The sequence below is a fragment of the Chlamydotis macqueenii genome, chromosome 7 (assembly GCF_036417535.1).
Source record: "Chlamydotis macqueenii isolate bChlMac1 chromosome 7, bChlMac1.mat, whole genome shotgun sequence".
Classification (NCBI taxonomy): domain Eukaryota; kingdom Metazoa; phylum Chordata; class Aves; order Otidiformes; family Otididae; genus Chlamydotis; species Chlamydotis macqueenii.
Genome location: NC_141562.1, coordinates 23,150,616 through 23,163,809, shown reverse-complemented (window position 1 = coordinate 23,163,809; position 13,194 = coordinate 23,150,616). Strand labels below are relative to the sequence as shown.

At 37.4% G+C, this 13,194-nt stretch overlaps 1 protein-coding gene across 2 annotated transcripts in view; it reads left to right on the top strand.

Annotated features, from left to right (window-relative positions):
• Positions 1 to 8,897, top strand: part of BLNK (B cell linker) — a 97,163-nt gene extending 88,266 nt beyond the window's left edge. For both annotated transcript variants that reach the window (XM_086752585.1, XM_010125611.2), the window contains 4 exons: positions 1,997 to 2,073; positions 5,639 to 5,722; positions 6,746 to 6,901; positions 8,131 to 8,897. In XM_086752585.1, coding sequence (XP_086608711.1) covers positions 1,997 to 2,073; positions 5,639 to 5,722; positions 6,746 to 6,901; positions 8,131 to 8,250 — 437 coding nt within the window. In that variant the 3' untranslated portion in view covers positions 8,251 to 8,897. The remainder of the gene's footprint in view (positions 1 to 1,996; positions 2,074 to 5,638; positions 5,723 to 6,745; positions 6,902 to 8,130) is intronic.
• The last annotated feature ends 4,297 nt before the right edge of the window (positions 8,898 to 13,194 follow it).

The following is a 13,194-nucleotide window of genomic DNA, read 5'->3' as shown; positions in this document are numbered from 1 at the left end:
AGTACCACCCTGACTTGAAATGTATTTAAAGTAACTGTTACCAGCCCTATAATTTTCATGCATCAGTTTTTAAAATTTTGGGGATAAAGATCATTTGGGCCCACCAGTTCAATTGATAGAATGATAGAATACCAGGTTGGAAGGGACTTCAAGGATGATCTGGTCCAACCTTTCTTGGCAAAAGCATGGTCTAGGCAAGATGGCCCAGCACTCTGTCCAGCTGAATCTTAAAAGCGTCCAATGTTGGGGAATCCACCGCCTCTCTGGGGAGATTGTTCCAGTGGCTGATTGTTCTCATTGTGAAAAAATTTCCTCTTGTGCTCAATTGAAATCTCCCCAGGTGTAATTTGTACCTATTACCTCTCATCTTTTCTATGAGACTCCTTGTAAAAAAGTCTCCATCGTCCTTTAAATACTGGAATATAGTGATAAGGTTTCCCCTAAGCCACCTTTTCTTGAGGCTAAAAAAAACTCAGTTCTCTCAGCCTCTCCTCATAAGGCAGGCTTCTCAGTCCTTTGATCATCTTTGTGGCCCTTCTCTGGATCCTCTCCAGCCTGTCCACATCTTTTTCATCTCCCCACACTGCCCACCTCCCGCCCCCCACTTCCCCTCGCCTCCATTTCTGTACCAGAAGTAATATTGGTTTAGTACCTAGGTTATCTTTAAAATCATTAAAATTCTTACTGCAGACAGCCCCATTTCTCTTTCCTTTTTACACAGCTAAGGAATATCTTATTACTTATTTTCATTTATTTTTGTAAAGTCTAATTCAGCCTGTCTTCTGGCAATTCTTATTTTATTCATACAACATACTTTTCAGCTGTAGCTTTTGCAGCTGGTTGGTCAAAATTTGCCAGAAAAACCAAAATTCTTAATATTGAATAGCATTTTTCAGGTGACTATTCATTCATTGAGAGCTGGAACTGCTCCTTAAAATGTCTCCGCTGTACTTGGAATGCAGCTTCCAGACAGTTGCATCTTTACTACAAAAGAAGTTCTAAACCTACTTCACAAAGGTGTCTTTGAGTTCTCCAGTCCAACTGAACTTTTTAATTCTGATTCACTGTATGACCTCCTCTGTAACATTCTTACTGCTTTCTGAAACAAAAATCTGAAGCAGAATTCTATTAGTGAAGATTTGATAAAGCAGTATGTAAAGTGTCATGTCCAGGAGTAGACAAGTGCCCCCCCCCCCCAGTAAATAACCCAAACAGGAAATAAAACCTCCCATAATAACAGAATATAAGTAACACTCAACTTTCTACAATCATGTTCTCTAGACTAATGAGATTGATCTGTACCCAACTTTGATCACAAGTATCTATAGCAGACACTTATACTATCTTTGACCAAGATTCTGTTTTACCAGAAAACAATTATCTACTTACTTCTCATATTTCTATGATATCATTACTATGCAACAATACTCAACCATTTCCGTTCTAATTTCTTAAACTCTTCAACATCTGTATTTCAGCCCTAATAGCTATTTTCTACTATACTTTGTTATTACAATTATAATTAAGATTCATAATTTTTCCTACTAGTTCTGCTTCTAGACTTCTTGCACACATATACAAACTAGTTAGACTAAATTAGTGAAAAATTCTCTGAGATGCATATGTTTTCCTGACTCCCTCACCTATATGATGACTACTCACCCTGGACTGAGTGCTTTTTGCATTGTGTTCCTGCATTTTCTTTATTGCTACATTGATTCACTTCGGTGGTGGGGGGTGAGGGTTTCTTGCATTTTAAGTCTAGCTCTGGGTATTAACCAAACTGTTTCTCTCTTTATAAGCAAGGCTCCTTTTGAGCAGGCAAATGTCCCAAGCACTTATATAAAGCCCATCCATTTGCAGTAGATGGCTTTCCTGAGTGATACCAAAGGTCAAATGTTTTCAGAACTTCCAAAGACCTTGTAACAAATCAATTTCTTACAGTATAACAAACATACTTTAAAAACTCATACATATTGTTCTTTCTCTTTTCTAGAAGTGCCAGAAGCTGCAAACCGTTCTCTGGGTACTTCCCACAGCAGTATTTCATCTATTTCAAGTACTGCAGACCAGGTATAACACTAGCTAAATTCACATTACGGAAATATTCTTATCCTTTACTTTAAAGTAGTATTTCTGCTCCTACAACCTTTCTAAATGAAAATCATACTCCTTTTTGTGGAGGGCATCCGTGTCCCCTTTTGCAGTGAAGATTTTCTGTAGCACAAATAATCTGAATGTTAGCTTTCATAAAAAAAAAAAATGCTTAGAACATATAGCATAGGAAAGCTTTAACGAACTGTAGAAAAATATGTAAATAGCGTTATCTCAAACCTTGGTATTCTACCAGTCACTTTAAACAAAACCAGAAAAAGCTTCTTAGTTTTAGGTTTTCCTGACTCCCCAGTTCATACTACTTTAACGTCATTTGAAACAAGGAAATCTGTGTCTAGCCTTTGATATAGATGGCTATGAAGAGTTTAATAACTTATAGGTGTACATACTGTGTCCTGAAAAAAAAAAAAAATGCGCACTAAGCGGAGACAATGAAGCCATCTGCAGCTATTAGCATTAGCGTGCAGTGATGTGACGTGCCAGAAATTTGTAGGAGGAAACAGGGATGCTCTCCTAACTGGCCCAACACAACAGGATGCAGAGGGTAGAATCCTTTTTGAGCATTGCCTTATTGCAGTTTGGGGTGTCAGAAAAGTGTTAAGAACAGAGAAGAAAGTCACTGCTGCCCTTCTCGGAGGACGCTGTGATACCTCCCCTCCATGTTTTAGTTTCTCCCAAGACCTGCTCCTTTATGTTCCTTTAACAGACCTCTTCTCGCTACAATTAATGCTGTCAGGTTTATGACTAATTTTTTTTCCTGTGTTTCTTTGCAACATTAAGCTTTGAATAATCTAAACAAACAAAGTTATTTTCATTTCAGTACTATTGCCCTTACTCTCATTTCGGATGAAGGCAGACTACAAAATGCAGGAAGCCATTCTTATTAGCCTAGTAGTCACAAACAAGGTAAAAATAGTTCTGTTGAGTGCAAAAAAAAAAAAAAAAGGCTCTATTATGCAGAGCCAATAACATTAAATGTTCTAAAGCCTGACATGACAAAGATAATGTAACAGTGAGGAATACAAGGGACTTGAAGTTCTGGAAAAATTCTAACAGTATGTCATACTGGATATTTTTATTAAAATTGCTTTCAAATAAAACAATCCAGCAGACACTAAATAAACAGCTTGTAATAATTATATTTGCAGCTTTTATGTAATAGCCATAGGCAAAACCAGAGCTTAATAAAACAACCATTTTGCATTTATTGTTTTCTTTTAAAAAAAAAAAAACCTACTGTTAGTTAATGGATTTTTTTCCCACCAATGTACAGTGGTATCATTTGCTGTAGCATCCTGTACAATACAGGTGCTCACAGACGTGATTCGTGCCCATAAGGTTCATTATTTGTTTGGTTCCCATACAAACTCGAGCAGCAGCTCTCTGCTTCCAGATTACAGGCTACAGATAGTGCTAGAAGAAAGGTCCGAGGGCAGTTGATTCCTTGTTCTGTTAAACAAAGTTTGGTTTACCAGACTCATTCTCTAAGTACCTTGCATACTTGCAATTTCTCTCATCCTATCTTCTTCCAATGAATAGTGTGACTAGAGAAATACATGGAAGAATTTTGGAGTTATTTATATGTTATGGTTTGAGCCAATCTGAGAATTTAGTGCAATGCCCCCAAAATGAAACCTCTGCTCTCTCCTCACTGTCAACTCACTTCCCAGACACAGTCTTCTCTGGTGTTCCTCTGACCCTGCAGTGGGCTGAGCCAACTCATTAAACTGACAGAAAACCAACCTGGTAGTAAAATATAAAACATCATGACAAAACAGAAAAGGTTGTTTGGTTTTTTTCTATGAGGTTACCAAAGTGAATTATCTTACTGTGGGATCAGATGAGCAACAAAATGAGCACAAGGGAAAAGCCAAGACATTCCCTTTTTGGCAGCAATGAGCCAGCTAAACCAGCTCAGCCATAATGTACAACTTAATCTTAAATCTGTTTTGTACCAAGGTGACAAAGCTTGTGTGAAAATGAATTTTATCATTAACCTTTTTCTTTAAAGTTGGAGCAAAACTGTTCAAATGAACAGGAAGCTTAATACCCAGAAGTATTCATTAGGAAATACTCTCAGCACTATTTCCATAGCCTCTTCACTCACTTGAGTTAGCTTTTGCATCAGCCTCCTCAGGAAGAGCTCACTTTTAATGATTCCTGGTTTTATAGCTTCCCTAGTTAAATCTTCTAGCTTTTTAAGTCTAATAATTGCATAGGTCTCATGTTGCTTCTGATCCCCCATCCTGTCCTTCCCTTGAGCATAATTTCTTTTCATACTTTTCTAAAATCTCCTATACATTACATTTCCTCTAAACCCCACTCCTGTTCCCAAATTTACACTCAATCCTGCATCATCTTACTATCCAGTTTTCTACCACACCGCTTCTCTTATTCCAATTATAATCTCATACCACTCACTCCCAACTACCATCACCTCCTCCCGTCCTTTTATCTTTGCACTTCTGTTGCTATGAGAGCTTCTATCTTCCAAAACATAATCCACCTATCTTTAGGGTGCCAATCTTTCTACCTTGTATATTCAGGTCTGCACCTGTGGCCCCCATCCATGAAGTCCTTTGTCCCATGTTTTCCCCTGGAAGAAGAGGTTAAGTTAATTTACTGTACAAAACACTGCCAAGCATTTAACAGAACAGAGAGAAGGATAATCTGGGTGAGGTCTTCACAGGCGGTAAAATACAGAAATGAGGCACCCAAGAGATATGTAATAAAATGGAAGCCACTCTTGTATTCTGTCACAGATGTAATCCTTCTCCACAGTAAACGTGGTTTTATGCCTTTCAGATAAGAGCACTATTCTAAATGTTGGACTCAATCCAACAGAGAACCGCAACTGAATCCATATGTCATGTCTCAGGTGAAAGCACTGGGAACTGAACTGCTGTATTAGTAAAGACCTTAATTATTCCTCTGTTTTGTAGGACTCCATCCATTTGTCCTTATTTAATAACAACAAAAAGAGCAAAAGATACACTTACCCAACCTCTATGCTATCCAGATAGAGGCAATCGTGATCATGTTTACAAATAGCACTAAGTGTATGGGAAACTTCATTCCCAAAGCTTGGATGCCTACCAAATCTGGACATTTCATTGGCTAGGCCACAGCTGAGCAGCATTTAAATTGTTAATGGTCAATTTATTCCTCAACACTTCCTAGATACCCTCTTTTAAATTTTACTATAATAGCTTCCTGCTTTAAAAATACCAAACTATCCTCCAGTTGAACCTGACTACTTTCCTCAGGGTATCTTTCTCTTCTGTTATATATCAGCCTTCTGTCACCCATCAGTTACCACTGTTTTGACGCACTAGTTTTTCTTTGTCCTCTATCCAACAAAAATGGTGAGCTCCTGACAAAGAATTTCTTAAATTCTGTTTTCTGAAGTGTTCTGCATTTGAGTTCTTCACACCTGTCATTTAGTAGTAACTCCCCTACAGGCCATATTCTTTATTATTATAATTATTATTTTACAAGTGAAACACTGTTTCTCTCTTTTTAGGATGCTGGTGTTCATAGTAAAGCATGGTATGCTGCTACCTGTGATAGGAAAACGGCAGAAGATGCATTGTACCGATCAAGCAAGGTAGGTCGCTTTTAAAGAATGTCTATTTTATGAAAAAATGTCAAATAAAAAAAAAAATCAAAAGATAACCAGAAATATTCTAAGAACATTGGTTGTATTCTGAACAGGTCAGAATACTGTGCCATGCAAATACTGTCAGACATGAAATTATTGTGGTGGAACTATTTAACTATACTTTCCATCTCAAGACAAAATTGCATTAGTGTAACTGACTGATGCACTGCAGAGAAAGCTATTATGGACTAGAGCTGAGGAAGATTTTATAGCCCATGTGCATCCGTGAAAATGGAGGGCAAAGCCCCGTGACTTTTAAACAACCTCCACACTGTCCAATGGCACACGTAAAAACAGCTACTATTGGGAAAGGCTGATGCTGCTATGCAATTTGAAATAGCAACACTATGCATTTAGATATTTGGAGAATTTGAGTTCTCTCAACTATTCTGTGTACAAAAGCTAGTTTCAACAGAAAGGAACAGTAACGTGTAGAGTTGCATTCTCAGCGTCAGGTGCATTTCCAGTCTTGCCCAACTCCACAAAGCTCGATAAAGGAGCAGAGCATTGGGGTTATCACCAGCATAGGCCGCTGCTAGCTAGCGAGCACTGGGCTACAGTATCGGTAGCTGTAGGTGCTCATCTTTATCAGAGTGCTTTTTACAGCTCTGGAGAAACAGTATCTTCACCTCTCACTGCTTTCTCGCCTACCTACTGCCACTGATAGTAACTTCATTTACTAATAATCTGTGGACCCCAACAGACCGCTGCCACTGTGTGTTTCTTCTTTCCTTCTTTGTTTTTGCTGATTGAGAGAGAACAGGCAGCAGTAAAGGTGACTCTTAAATGACACCTTTGTAAGCTACTGTAAGACAGCAGGAATGCATGCTACTTCTCATCTCCTGCTGTACAGTTTTTCTAAAGGGAGAAAAGGGTTTAATGCTAATATAGATGAACATATTAAGCTAAATACAAACTAAGTTGTTGGAAAAAATAAGCTGAATACACTTACTACTTTTCTCTGTTTAGGATGGATCTTTTCTAGTAAGAAAGAGTTCTGGACAGGATTCACGGCAACCATACACACTGGTTGTGTTTTACAACAGAAGAGTGTACAACATTCCTATACGATTTATTGAATCAACACGACAATATGCACTGGGCAGAGAAAAAAGTGGTGAAGAGGTGAGATTGTGTGGGAGGTTTTTTCCTAACAGTTTTCAGTTATATACCTGTAATAAGCAAGGATTAAGATATATTGCACTATGACCAGTTATTCTTTCTGTATCAAGATAAAAGTGTACCCTGTATAATGAATGATCTATCAAGTTAGAGAAACCAATGTAACACCAGCTCTTGCATACTGTTGAGTAATTAAAACCATAGATACAGTTTAAAACATACTCATATAACTGCTTTCAAAAGTTATCAGGATCAGAGCTGCAGCTTCTAGATAAATTCTCCAGTTGTTTACAGTCTTCTGTTCACCTTCTACCTAAGACTCTCGTTAAGTTTCTTGGAAAATCATAAAGAACAGCCATGCTCAAAAAAAACCAACAACAAAAAAAAAAAAAAAAAGGAAAACCTTCTGGCAAAAATGAGAGTGACCAATTGGCTATTATACAACATAGATAATTACTCTGACAGCAAAACAGAAACTTGGAACCCAAGTACTGATAACAACTGTTTGCTATCACTGCAGAGTAGGCTTTTCAGGGATACGCTTGCCTTAGCCTAATTATCTGCCTCCCAGGCAAGAATTTTGAGGTTACAGAATAAATAATAGCCTGGAGCATATCTGGCCTTCAACAAAGGGTCAGAAGTGACCTCACAAGGAAAAGAGAGAGGTAGTTCCAAATCTGTATTTGGCCAATAACCAAAAGGAAAAGCAATAGACCTAGCAGATTCTGGATATTAATTTACAGTGACAAACATAAAAATTGCATAACTAGAACAGTTCTCCTTGATGGCTGTCTGTACCATGTTACTTCTGAAGATCGCTTTCCCTCTGAGGTGGCTGAACCACAAATGAAGCAGCTTCCAAGCTGCCACAGTCTGCAGTCTGGTATATATTAAGGTAAACTGAACACGGTGTCAGTTTAATATGCCATGTAACAACTTCTGTGGTTCAGTTTATGCAGGCAGCAATCACACATGGAAAGGAGCATGAGATGAGACAGCTAGTGGCCATAGTACTTTCCATTGTCCAAATTGAATCTGTTCGTGATTAAAATCAGGACTAAGAGCAGGATCACTGCTTACTAAAAGGCAGAGCATCTCACTTGGTAACAGTAGTAGCTCCACTCTCTTCAATGATGGGAGAAGCAAAGAGAAAAAAATGATGCTGTTATTACTGTCAACATTAGAGCATTAAAGGAACCCAGTACTAATTAATTTTTGTTTTCTCTATCCAGCGCTTTGACAGCGTTGCTGAAATAGTAGAGAATCATCAGCGCACATCCCTGGTTCTAATTGACAGCCAAAACAACACAAAAGACTCAACAAAACTGAAACACATTGTAAGAGTTTCTTAATTAAACCAAACTACTAAAGTGAAGACTTTTTAAATTATTCAACATCCCAGAACATGTGGACCAGGTATTAAAAGAGGAAAATCCAAAATTATGGAAAATACTCTTTTAAGAGCACCTACTGAGTAGTAAGAAATGCAGCTCATAAAGTTCAACCCCATGTCACTTTTATCAGAAAAGAACTCATATTTAACACAAGAAGCCAAAGCAGATATACTCTCATCTGTGATTTCCGTCTGTGATTTCCATCTGTGACAACACAAGTACTCAAAGTCACGTGAAGATCAACTGCATACCACAGCCTGGTCCTTTAACTGCTATTTAAAGACAGATTTCCTGTAGGACATTTTAACGTTAAAACTGAGAATACCCAGTGATCCACTCTTTCCATTTGTTATGTTTACCACTGATCACTGCACTCAGCAATTTCTTTGTGAAGTGCATGTCCCAGAAGTTAAAGCAACTCGACCTAATGTACCGCTGTGTACAAGCTGAAAACAGAAGGACTGTACTTCACATGATTAGTAGCAATAAACCTGTCTGAATGTTTTAGATTAATGGACATGTGTTGTCCTTTTCCTCAGCTTTACTCTGTTTCATTAATATTTTTTGTATTTTCAAATGTGCAAATAAAATTAAAGATATTGTGAAGTCAATACTGTATGAAGGCATTGCTGGATCGCATTTCTTGGCATCCTTCCAGCAAGAAAGCATCAATTCACGATTGTTGATGTTCTAATGTATATATTTGTATGTGTTCCTTCATAAGTTCTGTTGTTATGAAGGCTACAACTTTTTACAGCTTTAGTATATATATTTAGCTTAATGCCTCTCAAATCTTTTGTCTTCAAATTGCCTGCTGTTGGTGACTCAAGCACATTACTTCATTGCTAAACCAACTACACACTCAGTTCTTGCAGAATTACTGTTCACACAAACACACAACCCTTTCTTTTTTCAAGCCTGTTCTATCACAGTGGTTTACTTACTGTATTATTGCAAACAAACTACCACAAAAGTTGAAGTGGTGACAATGGAATTGATGAGCATATAAATTGCACCAATGAAAAACTTCTAGGAACAGTTGTTAATTAGTTGCATAGGTATTTGATTTCACTGGACCTGAAAACTCATCCATCTTAAAGGTATTTTCCAAAACTGTATACACATCTGTTATTATTTTTGTTCCAAATCAGGCACAAATCCTGTTCTCTAGGATTATCTGCAAGGTGTTAGTTATATTCTGCAACTCCTTCCTTGTGGTTTTGATCAATTACTTCTACAAGTAAGTAATGCACCCATCTTATAGAAAGAACTGCTTAGTAATATGACTAAAATGTTTGGTACATAGCTACCTACCTTGCTGTGTCTCAGCTTCTTCCCTTTACAACACAGATAATACTTACCACAGATGAGAAGCAAACAAGACACTGGCAAGTAAGAAACAATGTACACAGACTTTACACAAGCCTGCCTATGACAGACTGTTGTTCACAGTACTACATAAATGCTGTTTAGCATATTGTTCAGTTGGTATTCATTAGTATTCTACTAATACTACACTTAGTACTACTGTAACGTTTAGAACGTTAAGATTGCCAAGTCAAAACCTCAAAATTAACAGAAGTTATTAGCCTCTGCAAGCTGAATTCACTCCTATATGCATACTGATATTATAAACATCACTTTAGAAGGTTACTATTTCAAGCAATACTTAAAATGGAAAATACTCCATGAAAAAGCAGCCATTCAATAGGTAGCTTTGTGTTCATATAGAGTCCTTGCCTTATTCACTCATGTACTGCAAAGTATTTAAACTTTTTTTCTTAACAAAACTGTCTGTTTCTTGCTAAACTTTATATGTTGCTCCTCACAAAAGTGTCTAGGTTCTTCAAACACTGCTTTCTGAGTTAAATATGTAGTATCGCCATCATTCTAGAACTGAGGAAGAAAAAGGCATGAAAAAGTAAAACTCAAGTGTAGCTATAGGCTTCCATATGAGAGATTAAGTATCAGGTTTTTTAAGGTAATTAGCAATAGTGAGCCCTTTCCATACTCAAAGCACTGCTGCTCCTGCCCCTCAGCTCTTACGTGCTCAGCACTACATGGAACTTTGTGGCTGATCTCCAAATAACAAATATGCTCTAGATAAACAATGAACTAGTTTCATGCCGAAACCCTCCTTTTCTTTTTAGCCGTGTTCTACATCACTACAGGGCTATCTTGACAGAAACCACTACTTTCCACAAAATAATCTATTCACCCTGAGATGAGAACATTCTAGGAACAGAATAAGGCTCCAGGGCTGGGGCAGGTTAGTTACCCTGCTTTCCATACCCAAGCTGGATCTTTTATAGCTTGGGCAGACTGTGGTGTAGACATAGTTTGAAACACAATTTTAGCTGGAGAAGAGAAAGTTTCAGGTATAGGACTGCACCAAGTTACCATTTCCAAGATTCTGTATTGGCTGCTGAATTAATAGCATCAGAATGTGAACAAAGCATGCTCAGTTCTGAGTGTTAATTTATTTTATATCCTTGCAACTTTATTTTATATCCTGAAACTTTATCTTACAACTGTTGCAGTGCTGGCAGCTGCCGCTAGTTCATACTGTCAGGTGTTTCCACCAGGTAGTAGGTATGTCAAGTCTGATCTCTGACAGAAATAGCAACACACCTCTCCCTCCATGTTTGTTTGATATTGTTAGCTAATTTATCTTCCATATAATTGTTATTAACTGAATAGCTAGGAAAAACAAAACTAAAGGAAGACCTAAAACTAGAACTAACAAAATTGGCTTTAAAATATATTTTTTTGTCTGAGAAACCAGAGCAAAGTATATTTACTAGTGTACAAAGGAGCAGAAGCATTGTCTGCCGACCTGATACAGACAGGAGAGTACAATGAGTACTGCACCTCATTCCTCACAATGTTGTTCCATGAAAGAAGAACTTGCATTCTCAAAAATTCAAGTGTTCAGACATGCAAGTTACAAAACTACATTCCTCCTTCAATCTAAACCACCAGCAGCAGGCAGAAATTCTTAGGAAGTGTTGTAAAAAAAAAAAACACATCCCACGTGACAACAGCCCTGGAACAAATATTCAACACAAGTTTTTTGTTAAAACATTGGAATTGCTGAGGAAGAGAAACCATCACTTCTGACGAATACACATCTTGCAAATAATATACAATGGGCAAGATTTTAGGCCTCTTTAAGACCACTTTACACAAACACACAAATATTGTACAAACACTTGTTGACCCTGCACTTGCACCTATTTCTGTATGTCCCAAAACACTGTAACAAAGTTACAGTGTTTTTCTTATCTTGCTATATGTGCGATCTTACAAGCTATCTTAAAATGTTATGGTTGCAAGGTCAAGCATGCAAAATCAAAACACTTTTCAAATCAAGTTAGAAACTGGCCTGTGCAACCTTAATTTGTCACACCAGATACAAACATTACAATACAAGCATTACATATATGATCATTCATTGACTATTTTTCCACATGGATTTATATATTTCACTTGGTTCACACAATAGGTCAGGGATAAATCATATCTGTGTAATGAAAGACTGTGGTTTGCAGGATATTTCTAAGATACCTTTCCCATTTACTGAAAATGCTGAGAAATGCACAAACCAACATTGCAGTAGTCAGCCAGTAAAAAGGTAGCCTCATATTTTTAAAGCAGTTGAACATTTCATTGAAGAACTGTATATTGTCCCTGCACCTTCTACTGTACCACCCACTTCAACGCTGGTCAGATTGCTTAAGCCAAACTTTCTCCTGATGATCATTAATTGTGATCTTAACTTCACTGAAGTCTCACTCAAGATTCTTTGAAATCTGCTCTGCAGAAGTGTCAAACTCTTAAAACCTCAAACAAAGCATTATGGAAAGGCTTGTAAAAAAAAAAGAATTAGATATTCAGAACTTGAGCAACGTGTGCTAAATAATACAAGGACATAATTAAGGGTGGGGAAACAAAATATTACATCGCTGCTCAAGAGGGAGCAACAATTCTCTGCACTGAATGAGATGGATGTCCATGGATAAAGCGACAAATGACAATGAATTAAGATTGTATAAAGCAACATTTCAACATTTTCTATCTTTACAATGTTCTTTTTCACAGTATTATTTAAGATTACCCAATTCATAGGAGCACAAGCTGTAGGGAAATAAAATTCCAATGACAGTTGTTACTCTCATGATTCCTGAATATAGAGAAACCCTCCCAACTCTACAACAGAACTTCCACCTCAGTGCTAAGTAACTGTTCACAGAAATCGGTCATCCTTGGTGAAGCTGCACTGAGTAGGTTTTAGCAACAAATTTCACAGATATTTCTGTCAAAAATACAATGGCAATGCCTAGAATTCAGGGGTTCAATTTCAGGGTTTGTAGGAAAGGAAGCTGAGCCAGCCAACAGATCCTTCCAGTCCAAAAAGCCTAACACATTTTTTTTCCTTTCCTAATGCTGTTTCTTTCCAACACACTTTCTCACCACTACCCTAGTATTCTTCAGATTTCCTAGCCGAATTAATGTCAGTGTCCAAGCCCATTGTGCAGCACAAAGTGATCCGATTTTGATACAGAACATACACCAACTGTATATTAATTCACTCAAACTATGCTGCCTTGACTGTCTCAGGAACTTCGGTTGACTCCCATATATAAATTAACCACCTACAAGGCTAGTGTGCATCCTCCTGCCAACAGGCACATCAAGAAAGAAAAATGCATCTAGCTACCGAGATAATTTTTTTTAAATAATTTTCATTATAACACTTTCTAAAATATAAGTCAAATTCTGTTACTGCTGACATCCTTGTGATATCCATTAAAGACTTCCAACTGTTTTATTGGTAGGAAGTAAATTTTCACTTTTACCTTATGGAAACAGTCAGAGAACTACCCCTGGGCTTGCATACAA